The sequence below is a fragment of the Polyodon spathula genome, chromosome 13 (genome assembly GCF_017654505.1).
Source record: "Polyodon spathula isolate WHYD16114869_AA chromosome 13, ASM1765450v1, whole genome shotgun sequence".
Lineage (NCBI taxonomy): Eukaryota > Metazoa > Chordata > Actinopteri > Acipenseriformes > Polyodontidae > Polyodon > Polyodon spathula.
Genome location: NC_054546.1, coordinates 18,538,048 through 18,552,484, shown reverse-complemented (window position 1 = coordinate 18,552,484; position 14,437 = coordinate 18,538,048). Strand labels below are relative to the sequence as shown.

Below are 14,437 nucleotides of genomic sequence, written 5' to 3'. Positions count from 1 at the left end.
GCTGGGTAAATAGACACAGACTGTGACAGGAATGCGCTGGGCAAAGTGTGCAAGACAGATGTCATGCAAGAATAGGGAAAATGATTTTAAAGCATAGATTTGCACATCCATTCATATATTGGTGTCACATTTTAAAAACCTTATATTTGGTACCACACTAGGTTAAAGAAAACTCTCTTGCGTTCAGTCTTGCACTTTCATGGTTATTTCTCATGGGGAGTGAAGTTGTCCCTATCACTTCAGGGCCTTACTTCATTTCTGTAACCAACCAGCTGCTTCACAGCCAGTTGACTGCCAAAAACAGTGAAATGACCTAGGATATGCAAGTGTAAGTGATTTCTTGGAAAGCAAGGCAGGCAATCTGAGAGCTTTCTTTTAACTTGTATAGTACCACATAACATGTTTTAGAATGGAAATACATGTTTGCAATATCATATGTACATCAGAGATGTATACGGTGAATTAAAGTGGACTACAGGTAAGGTTATATGATTTATTATGGTAACTACAACCCCTTTTAATAAACCCCATAGTGCAGTGTCCATACATTACTGGAAACTTTAAGGGACCTGTATGTGCATAAATTGTGCAATATAAAATTATTTTAAACAAGCTATACTATTCTGCAACATGCAGTGGGGAAAAAAGAAATGCATTACAGACGACAGGGCATTTGTAGCCTTTTCCAAGCCACTCAGCCCCCTTGCTTAGAAAATAGAATACATGCCATATAAAATGGTCTAGTCTACAATTGCAAATATGAGTTTAACTTCAGTGTGGAGGAAATAGTCCCCCCCCCCATGCACACACACATATCACTTACCCCTCTTTTCGTTCACTCCCATCCACCTCCCCCAATCGCCACCCATATTGAATTACCCCGTGGCCAACCACAGGGTCTATCGTCCAGTCCAAAGAGCCAAGCGATGGACCTTCAAACCAAGTTGATTTGAGGCCAAATGTTTAATCTTGTGCCATACCCCATAGTCAAATACCATTCATTACAAATCCAGTGCATGGTGGAACTACTGCAATGCAGAATGACTGGGTTGGTCATTTTTTCAAGTTAATTACATTCCTGCAATGGTAAACCGCTTTGTAAGTCTTTCTAATCTGTTTATGGATTTACAGGGGGTCTGAGTGGGGTAAAATGCTTTTTTTTTTTTTTTTAAATCTTTGACAGTGCTTGTTGGAGGGTAATGGATATTTAATGGTTTCTTTTAAAGATCAAAAAGGGAACTGTCTGGTTAGGTTAGCGCAGCTTGTTCCAGTGCAGGATTTATTTTCCTCTTCATATGACAGTTTTGGAGAATTGTAGCTGTAAGTGTGCTCTGGCTGTGCTTCCAATATTGATTATAGTTTTTTGAGGCAGACTGGTCATATGAGAAGGAATAGGAGGAGATTGAAATATATTACATGTGTATTCAGATGGTTCAGGTGAGATTTGCATAAGCGATTGGTATTGTGCTGTAGTATTTAACCCTGGTCGTGCCCCCAACGCTCCAGGTTTTTTGTTTCAATTTTTTTTTCTATTTTGTGATTTGTATTGCAGTCTAGGGATAAACAATGATTGCTCGGCTATCTGTCTGTATGTGCACTGGAAAAATCCAGGGGCTATACTGTGACAGATCTCAATATTGCCACTGTTAAAACAATTCAATCAAAATCAAACATCCAACAATCTCTGTTCCTCTTGTAAGTGTGTTTCTGTTTCTCCCTGTAAAAATATTAAAAAACTCAGAAAGGATATTTTTTTTATGATTTTAGTAAGGACGAGTATCTCCACCATCATTTAGATCAACTGTATGTTTTTAAAACACATATTTATTTCCCAGTTAAAACACAAACCTGGACCGTTGTGGTGTATTTGAGGACCAGCACTGAAAATCTGCAGTATGTATGGTATGATGATTTTTTTTCCCCCCTTTTCCCAGGCGATCGCTATGTAGTGGTTGACTGTGGCGGGGGCACAGTGGATCTGACAGTCCATCAGATTAGACTGCCTGAAGGACATCTGAAGGAGCTATACAAGGCCTCAGGTAAAGTGTATTTGCATTAGTGATAAAGAGATTAAAGCTAGGTGAATAAGTGAAGAAAACATTATGTTAAGAATCATTTAGGTCCATATCAGAAGAAATGTGTGAAATCCTATTTTTTAATCCGGAAGCATTTTTATACTACATACAATCTGTATGTAGAATTAGGTGGAACAAGCAGATTATTACGTTGTCTCATGATTTGAATGGAATGAGGAATTCTGGTTGGTAACAGCACCTAGCACTCCAGTCAAGCTCAAAGCAACTCCTAACAGGTAAAGGCAGATTTAGTAAATTAATTCAATATTGGAGAATAAAACTTAGAACTATTCAGAATGATAGCAAATATAAAAATACAATAAAAAAAAAAAAAAAAGTGATCACACTTTAGTTTAGTAACTGCCAGCTGAAAAAGCTGTAACTGACCCCAGAGTAGTTTACTTCACTTAAAACTAATCAACTAAAAGTCTTGTTTCCTTTTAGAAAGGGGCAGGATTTATTACTGTTATTAATTCTTCATATCCATCTTGTGACATCCAGTGATCAAGGGTCTGCTGTCACTCTTTAATTTGATTGTCTCAAGTTAAAGCAGTGTAGGGGCTTCATGTCAATTAGCACATTAGCAGTGACAAAAGCATGGCACCATATTGACAAGATACATTTTAAAACCTTGTTATTGATGCTGTAGATATTTAATCAATAACTGTTAAACACTCAATAGTGCTACATTTAGAAATACCAAAAGAAATTAAATCAATTCAATGACAACCATTTCAACTATGTCTTTTCCATTGCTAAACTGAGATGGCTCTAGCTGATGTATTAAAGTGTAAAGGATCTCTTAGAGGCCCCATTAAGAGGAATGTGTGTGTGCTGATTTATCATGCATTAGACGTTACTCTTGCCAAGTTGTGAAGGGTGCTAGTTATTTCAGGTCACGTAGGCAAGAAAAAAAGTCAAATGGAGGGGGAAAAAAAAACCTTCTCATTGATCTACACATTTTACAGTGATCTAATCCATGACATCATAATGATCTCTAATGCTTATTACAATCCAAACCATACTTTTAAGTTCATCAGAATCAGGGCGCTGCAAGTCCCAAAAGCAAAACTCAAAGTCGACATTTCTAGATTCTGAAACAAAACTGGATTAAAAATGTTTATTTAGTTCAGCATATGGAATGTAGAGGCCCCTAAGTTTACACTGCAGACATTATTTCGCGCTGACTATATGCAATGAATGATGCAGTTGAATGCCTACCTCTTCTCTTGTGATTGCAGGCGGTCCTTACGGTTCTATAGGTGTAGACTATGAGTTTGAAAAGCTGCTGTGCAAAATCTTTGGGGTGGATTTTATCGACCAGTTTAAAATCAAGCGGCCCGCAGCCTGGGTGGATCTGATGATCGCATTCGAGTCACGGAAGAGAGCGGCGGCTCCCGAGAGAACCAATCCTCTCAACATCAATCTGCCCTTCTCCTTCATTGACTACTACAAGAAGTTCAGAGGACACAGTGTGGAGCACGCCCTCCGCAAGAGCAAGTGAGCACATGGAAAACAGCAAGATTACAGTCGTGTAAATCTGTTTCCACTGCCACAAACCCTGTTCTGAACATCATTCTCCATGAACACTTCTCTCCTTCTGCAAGCAGGTTCATTCAGGTCCTGTGAGAGTAGCTAGTGAAGCCTGGTTCATACTTCAATCGTGAGACTGTCGTTGAGGGCATTACTACTCTTTTCACCAGACCAGTATGAACCAGACATTCCCAGGACAGCTTGTGTGGAGAGGGGGTTCAAAACCGGAAAACCCATCATTGGCACAGAAATTCAAAATCATAAGTAGTCAATATTTGATTTAAAAAAAAAAAAAATGCATGTCACAATTTATATATATATATATATATATATATATATAAATATACACACGCACACACACAGTGCCTGTAGAAAGTCTACACCCCCTTTCAAAATGTACACCTTTTGTTGCCTTATAGCCTGGAATTAAAATGCAATAAAATGTAGAAAATTAATTGAAAATAAAAACTGAAATATCTTGATTGGATAAGTGTCCATCCCCCTTGTAATAGAAATCCTAAATTAGCTCAGGAGTAACCAGTTGCCTTCAAAATTACACACCAAGTTAAGTGGCCTCCACCTGTGTTAAACTATAGTGATTCACATGATTTCAGGATAAATTCAGCAGTTCCTGTAAGTTCCCTCTGCGGGGTAGTGCATTTCAAAGCAAAGACTCAACCACGAGCACCAAGGCGCTTTCAAAAGAACTCTGGGACAAAGTTGTTGAAAGGCACAGATCAGAGGATGGGTATAAAAAAATATCAAAGGCATTGAATATCCCTAGGACCACGGTCAAGACATTTATTAAGAAGTGGAAGGTGTATGGCACCACCAAGACCCTACCTAGATTCGGCCATCCCTCCAAACTGGATGACCGAGCAAGGAGAAGACTGGTCAGAGAGGCTAACAAGAGGCAACTTTGCAAGAGCTACAGGCTTTTATGGCCAAGACTGGTCAAAGCGTGCATGTAAGACAACAATATCCCAAGCACTCCACAAATCTGGCCTGTATGGTAGGGTGGCAAGAAGGAAGCCATTACTCAAGAAAGCCCACCTTGAATCCTGTTTTGAAGTATGCAAAAAAACACTATACTATATAGTCATGTGGCAAAAAGTTTTGTGGTCTGACTAAACTAAAATGGAACTTTTTAGCCTAAATGCAGAGCGTTATGTTACACAGCGCATAACCCAAAGAACACCATCCCTACTGTAAAGCATGGTGGTGGCAGCATCATGTTATGTGGGTGGTTTTCATTGGCAGGGACTGGGGCACTTGTCAGGATAGAAGGGAAAATAAATGGAGCAAAGTACAGAGAAGTCCTTGAGGAAAACCGGCTGCCTTCTGCAAGAATGCTGAAATTGGGACGGAAGTTCACCATTCAGCATGACAACTACCCAAAGCACACAGCCAGAGCTACACTGGAGTGGCTAAGGAACAAAAGGGTAAATGTCCTTGAGTGGCCCAGTCAGAGCCCCGACCTAAATCCAATCAAAACTTTGTGGCATGACTTGAAGATTACTGTTCATCAACGCTCCCTAAGGAACTTGACAGAGCTGGAACAGTTTTGTAAAGAAGAATAGTCAAATATTGCCAAATCTAGGTGTGCAAAGTTGATGGATAAGTATCCCAACAGACTCGCGGCTGTAATTGCTGCCAAAGTTGCTTCCAACAAGTATTAACTCAGGGGGGTGGATACTTATCCAGTCTTTCAGTTTTGTATTTTTAAAATTTTTTTTTTTTCTCAGTAAAAACTTTTTTCCCCTTAATAGTGTGGAGTATGATGTCTAGATAAGTGGAAAAAATGCATGAAACTCTGACGCACTGACACAACAAAATGTGAAAAAAGTAAAAAAGTTCAAAGCGGTGTAGGACTCTGTGTGTGTGTGTGTGTGTGTATATATATATATATATATATATATATATATATATATATATATATATATATATATATATATAATATATATATATATATCATATGCATACAGCATATGCATATGCATACAGTGGTTTGCAGAAGTACTCCCCCCCTACCAGTAATTTTGTTGTATTACAAATAAAGTGTACACAGTTTTTCAAACAAAGTTTTTTTTATTCAAAGCTGTAGTGGGTAAACTGAACATTTATATGAGGAGGAGGTTAAATGTCAGCAAAACTTACAAAGAAAATGTACAAAATGAAATTTACTGGTTGCATAAGTATTCAGCCCCTTAGGTCAGTACTTGGTAGAAGCACCATTTGCAACAATTACTGCTATGAGTCTTTTTGGATAGGTCACTACTAGCTTTGCACAGTAGGATGGTAACTTTTTTGTCCATTCTTCACAGGAAAATTGCTCCAGTTCTGATAAGTTTGTTGGGGATTGCCAGTGGAATGCAATCTTCAAGTCTTCAAATTTTTGATTGGATTCAAGGACTTTGACTGGGCCACTCAAGAATTAATTCTCTACTTGTTCAACCACTCCAGTGTGGCTTTGGCTTTGTGCTTCGGGTCATTGTCCGTTCTCCCCTATATCCTGGCAAGCTTCCCAGTCACTGATGCAGAGAAGCATCCCTGTAACATGATGCTGCTGCCACCATGCTTGACAGTTGGGATGATGTTGACAGGGTGATGTGCAGTGTTGGCTTTGTCCCAGACGTGACGCTTAGAATTTGCAATATCATCTACATGCTTTTTCGCAACTCCATACATGTTTTAGATTAGGCTTTTTGAGTAATGGCTTCTTTCTTGCCACCCGTCCATGCAGGCCAGCTTTGTGTAGGGACTGGCTTATTGTTGGTGTGAACACTGGATCCCATCTAGACACAGAAGTTTGCAGATCTCTCAAGGTCATTGTTTGCTTCAGAGTGACATCTCGAACCAGTTTCCTGCTTGCCCGGCTGCTAAATTTGGGAGGGCAACCTGTTCTGGGTAGTGTCTGGGTGGTATGATGCATCTTCCACTTCTTAATGATGGACTTCACTGTGTTGAGAGGGATAATTAGCGCCTTTGAAATTTTCTTGTACCCTGGATCACTGTGAGTTGCACCTTGAAAGTATTTATATACCTGAGGGAAATTCTCTACAAGTTAAACCATTTTGAATACACACAGGCTGAAACCATTTCTCTAATTTTGTGAGCTTTCAAACAAATAATTTGCACCTGAGCTGATTTAGGGCTGCAGTAGCAAAGGGGTTGAATACTTATGCAACCGAGATTAATCTGTTTTTCTCCGTAACTCTTACGTATTTATATTCCATATGCATTTTTTAACTTTATCAATGTGGAGTAGTTTGTGTAGATGCTACATGTAAAGTCTAATTTGAAAGCGTCGTTTCATTCATTTAAAAAATGCTAATGAGTCTTATGCTGTCTTCGTTAAACAGTTTAGCTAACAAAGTAGGAAAAGTATGAATTTGACATACCTCACATTTTGAAAAAACATTTACTCTTTGATGCTCTGGGAAAATGACACCATTTAACATGTATTCAAACTGACAGCTCTTTTCATTCTTAAGTGTTTAAGTAATTTCTTTTTGTTTGCTTGTGTGTTAACAGTGTAGATTTTGTGAAATGGTCTTCCCAGGGAATGCTTCGGATGAATCCGGATGCAATGAACGCTCTCTTTAAATCCACAATAGACCACATTATCCAGCACCTCAGTAAGTACTGGAGTTCACTTACTTCTGTGGGTGGCTTAATGGGTTATAAGAAATAATTCCATGAATCGTACCTGTTGTGCACTTCCGTTCAATTACATGTGCAGTTTTGACAGAAACACATGTTATGGTAAACTTGATTATCTGGTACTACATTAGGGTAAGAAGATACCTGTTTACAGGCCTTGCTTTCAGATGGTGTTGCACTTCCTCCTTCTTCTAACCTGGGCTGCGTTCAATAAGCAGAGCTCTTTTTTGTGGCGCTACGAGGCAGAAGTTAAGTCTTGTTGAATGGTATGTTAGCAAACGTTTTAAAAAATGGCAGACAAATTTGCAATGGGGTTAGTTTTGCAGGAGTTTCTGGAAGATAGACAGCATCATACCTGCATGACAGTATACTCAGCAACTAATATTGCAGCATTAGCGGCTGTGACAGCGGTGAAATAGTCCAGTGAGGGTAGAAAATTACATTGAGTGTTGTGATAGAGCCTACTGCACCAGGCTGCATTTAAAGCTCACTTTTGGATGGAGTGAGCATTCGTAGCCTATATCATGTTTAATATTAATAAAACTAATAGTAATTGTAATATTTATAATCATAATAATTTAGTTGCTGTCACTCTCCCCCCCTTAAAAAAAAAATGTTACAACTGTCCAGGGGTAGCAAAACTATTAACATTCCTGTCTTTAGTAACGTAATAAAAACACTACAGTATGTGACCATAAGTTTATTTCTTTACAATAACATTTATAAATATGTACAACCATTACAAAACATAAGACTGTTTACTTCTTGTACGTGTGGAAATGTACGAAAAACAAAACTTTTTTAAAGCAAGCAAGATTTACACATTAACAATGACTACAAGCATAGACAATAATGTACTTAACACAGATGTTTTGGACAAATGTGACCACACATTGCACACTGGTAGTTCACCTTCGCCATTTTGACACACCCACAGAGTCAACTCCTGACAACGTTACCTAACGTTACAGAGCGTATTTTTGTAACATGGCATTGAATAGAAAACGTTATGGAATGTTCTGTAGCGCTGTGGCTTTTGAACGCACCCCACGAGAGTAAAACTGTCCCGCAACACCCTTTACTGATCATTAACCAACCAGGTGTTTCTCCTATTGATAGCACCATACCTGGGTGTCATCCTGTCAGTGAGGATGTCAGATGGACGTCAGGTGGCAGGTTCATTCTTGATGATACATAGGTCTAAGTTTATTTTCAGAACTACTGAATAACTACTGCTGATGGTCTAAAACTACAACTAGGAATATTACATTTCCTCCATCTGCTGGTGAAAGGCAGTATAGCAAGACGTTTTACTGGTGCAACACACACCAGCAAACAAGACTTGCAATTTTATCAGATATCAACTCTTATTAATATGGTGAAGTTTGTATTTCATGAAAAATGTCAACTGTTTTTGAGAGAGAATGCACCCAATGAGCAATTTCCTAATAATCAGCCACTTCCTTCCTGTGTACCCAGGTGATCTGTTTGAGAAGCCCGAAGTGAGCGACATCAAGTTCCTCTTTCTGGTCGGAGGTTTTTCCGAGTCTCCTTTACTTCAGCAAGCCATTCAGACCATGCTGGGAGGCCGCTGTCGCATCATCATTCCCCATGACGTTGGGCTGACCATCCTGAAAGGAGCCGTGTTGTTCGGCCTGGACCCCTCAGTGATCAAGGTGCGCCGCTCCCCCCTCACCTACGGCGTGGGGGTCCTCAACAGGTACGTGGAGGGGAAGCACCCGCCAGAGAAAATGCTTCTGAAAGACGGCACTCGCTGGTGCACCGACGTCTTCGACAAGTTCATCTCGACCGACCAGTCGGTGGCCCTCGGGGAAACGGTCAAGCGCAGCTACACCCCGGCCAAACCATCCCAGCTGGTCATTGTGATCAACATCTACTGCTCGGAGATAGATGACGTCGCTTTCATCACAGACCCTGGGGTTAAGAAGTGTGGCACTCTGCGTCTGGACCTTACAGGGACGGAGCCTTCCTCTGTTCCAGCCCGGAGGGAGATCCAGACCCTCCTGCAGTTCGGGGACACTGAGATTAAAGCTGTGGCACTTGATATCGCCACCATGAGATGTGTCAAGGCCGGCATTGATTTCCTAAATTATTAGTCCTGTATTTATGTAACTGCAAACAAGTAACACAATGAAGAACCTGAAACACCTGGAGAATACCAAGGAGTCTTAGAGCAGTAATTAAACAAATAAGGGTGCCTCAAAGCTATGTGATTTGTCAGCAATTCAAAATGGTAACACCTACTATTGCAGCTCAGTTGGTTTCGGACTGATTTTAAGACGCAGGTAACTACAGTCTTGTTTTACACTTAAATAGAGTGTCTTTATTGGTGTTCAGCTGTCTGTGAAAGAAACTTGACTGCCCTGCTTGTTTACGTTCTCCAAAGAGATATATATATATGAGAGAGAGAGAGAGAGAGAGAGAGATAGTTATAGTTTAGGGGTCCAAGCTTCCTACCCCTTAGAAGTGGGATGTTATAAAGTACTAATATTCCACATTTCAAAATTAACTGTAGAACTGTTCTATATAAAGCATTCTGGTTTAAGGAAAAAATTAACTGGTAGTATAGATAGTCTCAATTTATCAAAGTTTGAAATTATTGCCAAATTGTTGCTGATAAATCACTATTTCCATCACATGCCTACTTACGACACCAACACACTGCTGAAAATCATACATTGCAAATGAGTATAACACCTTGAAAAATGAGCTTCTTAAGCCAATGGAACTGGAAATAGTATGAAATCTGTATCTTTCCATTACTGTATTTCATCTCCACCCTCTATAAAAAGCTTGGTTGTCAATGATATGCACATTGCTCTGAAACTAACCTTTGAAATCCTTGAATGTGAACTGTTTCAAAAGCAACTAGGAAAACCAAAAGCTAACTAGAGAATGCTGCTAGCTGGACCTGCCTCAATTTCAATAGCCATAGCAATATGCTTGCTGCCTTTTTTCTTTTTATGCTTGTGGAAAATAGCCACTACTTAAATAGCTAATTATTACATTTTATGTTATATTCCAGAGTTCAATATACCAAAGAACACTGGCATTGATATATAATAAAATACATATTTTTATTTGAATGTATATACAATATTTAAAATATTGTACAGATTTTTATTTTATTTTAGCAGCTTGCAGATTTGAGAATATGCTGGCTAATGTGGATAGCTTTCTGTTTTATTCTCCCCAGCCTGTGTGTCAAAAAGTGAAAAAGTGTTATGTGTGATTTAAAAGTCGTTAGAATCCGACTGCAAGCCATTTTAATAAATTGCTGTGCCCTGTTAAAACTGAAAGGCCTTATTTTATAGGAGTATGTTATGTCAGCAGTGTTTTGAAGCCATGATTGATTTGTATTGTATCTGTGTCTGTGTATGTGAGCTGCCCAGCTTAGCTTAAAACTAAAACATGCATTGGCATCTAAATGAAATTATGTATGTTATCAGAAAAAATGCACCAAGTATGTTACTGTTTTTGAAGGAACCCTTCTAGCAAGCAATCTGAGAACAACAAATGGTCTGTATTCTTACCTGCTGACACTTTTGCCCATATTTTAAAAGCTTTTACTCCAGTCTTTAACTCTTCTCTTTTGAAAAAATGTAAAACAACTGTTACTTTTACAAAACTGGAACCACACAACTAAGTTATATATTTCAAGTTATTTTAAGCATTCTCAGTGGGGTTTTGTTTTTCTTTTTGTAACCCTAACATGATTTATTTTTTTCTCCTTCTCCAAACATAGGCGATAGTTAAACAATATAGGAAATGCTTTGAAAATATGGCCCTTCCCCTTTTGTCATTTGTCCCATCATCCCCTTCTCCACCTCGCAGGTTGTTTGTTGTAAGCTCCTTGACTGTCTTATTTTGGCTATTCACTGCTTTGTACATTTCACTCACTAGGAAATAAACTTCTTGACAAATCATCCTGTTCTCAGTGGGGGTACTAGAGGACAGCAGTTCCCTTGGTTGCAGTACAACAAATACCATTCGCAATATAATTTCCTAATATCTGCAGATGTTAAAGTCGGTGCACTGTCACGTCTGCTGCGTTTCGCAGATTTTCACTACTCTTTTTATTCGGTCTTATTTATTTTCTGTTTACTCTGCACACACTCTTAACTCAGGGGAAATGTTAGGAGGACAGAGATGTTATAAACTCCTAGTGGTTTTTATGTTTGAGCACTGGACGAGCTGTATGTATGTCCATATAACCTCTATTTAATCAGAAAGAAAGACACTCAAGACTCATTCATTTTAAGTTTTACGAATCAGAGCAATGGTCTTTCGCTTTATTAAAATGCTTTTAATATTGAAAAGGTAGGTTGATCAGACCACCAAATTCCAGTACACGCAGTCTACAAGCACCCACTTCTATATTTCAGTTTCATTCAATATAACACTCTCTTAAAACCAAAACATAGTTTCAAAACCTTATAGCAATACAACGAATACATGTAAGATATAACAATGTTAGTAATATGCTTACCTCCTATTATAAGGAAAAGTAGTGTGATCAGAGGAATCAGTCTGGTGGAGATCTGCAAGTGATGGACCACTTCACCCTGTCAAGCAAAGGTCTTGATTGTGGTGCCCCTTTGCGAAAGGTGTGAGGTTTTATAGAATTTGTCTCCATAGGAATACATGGAGAATCTTTATCAAGTCCTTCTTATCTCTTTGGCACACAACAGCCTAAAAATGTAGAGCCTTATGTCAGCAACTTTTCAAGATATGACACCTGGTCCACACATCCAATCATGGTCTCACCAGCTCATCTCTCGGCCCCTCCTCTATCTAAAAAGTTAGGTGAAACATAGTTCACTGGACTCTTATTGTCCCCACAGGACCCTTGCTGTTCCCTTATTCTATATGTGCAGACAAAGAGAATAATATTATTTTGAATATATGAGTGTTGTTTAAAATATATACAACACTATTAGTTATGATTATATTGATTATATGTATTAATGTCTAAGTATATATTCCCTCATGCCATTCTATTCTTCAAATTAGTTTTCCTTCTCTCTTTACAGGCGTGTGCTTAACAGATATTATAGGGAGCTTCCATCTTATGTTATTCCAATATAGAGTTTCTCTTCATGGATAATCTATTTGTTTTTTATTTAAGTGTAAGACTATAATGTCCTATGACATTATAGTCTTAATATAGTCCTATGAGTTTCCTGACAGCACGAACTCAGCTGAACTGCGGACGACCTCCAATTTTTTTTTTTTTAGCTGCACAAAAACCAGCTAAAACCAGTTTGCTAGCTGTGCACTCAGTTTTACATACAAAATCCTACTTCATCCTACTTTAAACAGTAAAAAAGTGCTATAGAAATCTGTCTTTTAATTCTGGGAATCAAGCCCATCTTGATCAGAAACTGCTCAGAGACCGGCCACTGCCCAGAAGCTGGCTATGTATCAAATTATACCAGTTTCTTACTGCATCATTTTATACCAGTTTCTTACTGTATCATTTTATACCTAAAGAACGCATGATTTTCACAATTATTGATTAGAGCAGCATTAAACATTACATTTGATTACACATTTACATAATTTTCCAAACTAAAGATTATACAAACACTACAAAAGATTATAACACATATTATTGCATTAATACATTCCATTTTAAATTCTCCAATCCATGTCCAGGATTTCAGCTCACTCCCAGCAAGACTCCACTTCGGTCTCAGGTTCAACTCGGGCAGACTCAGCGAACACGACAATAGGCTCTCGAATCCATCGTCTTGCATCACAGGTGTGAGTCGCCATGGCCTTGACTTTATACCTACAAGACACTTGTACACGCTTAGCAGGGACACCTTCCTCACATTCGAATTTTCTCAGATGTGCCCATTTCACTAAGTGACCTTTTCACAACTCACGCATTCAATCCTCTTAATATCTTTTGGGGTTTACATTTAAATGAGAGAAAGAAACTCCTACAGAATCATTGCATTCAAACAAGATTCTACAGTGTTTAGCCAAATGACTGCATTCCGGACATAGTCTGGGCCCAGTCACTGATGACTTGCTTTGGCACATATTGCATGCACAATTAACAAGAGGATTATGTTTTAATTTATGTGTCAGGGTTACTTCTGCACCATGTACAATAGTTCTGGATCTGTACACATTATTACTATGCATTTCTTTCTGCTCACATAGAGACACTTTAGAAGGGATGCCATTCATCCAGAATACAGTAGGGGGCCAAAACTCACTGTTATTCATATTTTCTGGTATCCAATTACTGTTCTGCCTCACATCATCAGTGGGCAAACTCAATACAACTGAATCTGAATCAGTTGATGAACCATGAGCCTTAGCTACTGAGATTCTCCATACAAAAGGATTCAATGTTTTACTGACCAGCCTAGCTGATTCAGCGTTACTTGCGACAGCACACCATTTAAACAAAACAGTTACACCCTTGGCAAAGCGATTCTGTAAGCTTCACTCTAAAAGCAGACTGGCTGATGCATTGCACTTGGCATCACATTGTTCCAATCTTTGCAGAGCTGTGTTTAAAACCCTTGGAAGCAGGAGACCTTGTACGTAGCAGACTGTAGACTTCAACTAGAGTACAATAAAGGATCAGTTATTATGGTGCCTGATCAGGGATCACTTAAAAAAAAAAAAAAAAAAATGAACAACTAGTGAAGTTTTATTCTTCCAGCCTTATTCAGACAGTTAAGTTGGTTGTACACTACACAATGCTATGCTAGAAATTCACAACTTAGAAAAAGTTTAAACAGGACATCTAACTTGTGTGTTGTCTGAGTTACATGACAGTATACAACATCATAATAGCTAAATATTAGAAAAGGTAACTGGGTGATACTTGTTCTCCTAGTTATTTTTGATTAACAAGAGTTGACCCTGTATAATGCTTCTAATGTACTATTAATTCTACCAACAATTGAGTCAATGATATTGAAAATGGAATTACTTAAACCTGGCTACAGGTGACTGTGCTGAAGACCCAGTAGGGGGACACCAATCAATAGGCGAACCAACTGCAGCAATTACATCAATATATTCTAACAGAAAAACCCAGGAAGATGTCTTCTAGCCTGTAGATCATCATTTTTGTTTCCTGATTTGTGTGTGTGTGTGTGTGTGGGGGGGGGGGGGCA

The 14,437-nt window shown here is 38.7% G+C and overlaps 1 protein-coding gene across 2 annotated transcripts in view; it reads left to right on the top strand.

Annotated features, from left to right (window-relative positions):
* The window catches only part of LOC121326003 (heat shock 70 kDa protein 12A-like), a 57,515-nt gene extending 46,595 nt beyond the window's left edge, over positions 1-10,920 (top strand). For both annotated transcript variants that reach the window (XM_041269132.1, XM_041269131.1), the window contains 4 exons: positions 1,935-2,039; positions 3,317-3,575; positions 7,143-7,246; positions 8,751-10,920. In XM_041269132.1, coding sequence (XP_041125066.1) covers positions 1,935-2,039; positions 3,317-3,575; positions 7,143-7,246; positions 8,751-9,388 — 1,106 coding nt within the window. In that variant the 3' untranslated portion in view covers positions 9,389-10,920. The remainder of the gene's footprint in view (positions 1-1,934; positions 2,040-3,316; positions 3,576-7,142; positions 7,247-8,750) is intronic.
* The last annotated feature ends 3,517 nt before the right edge of the window (positions 10,921-14,437 follow it).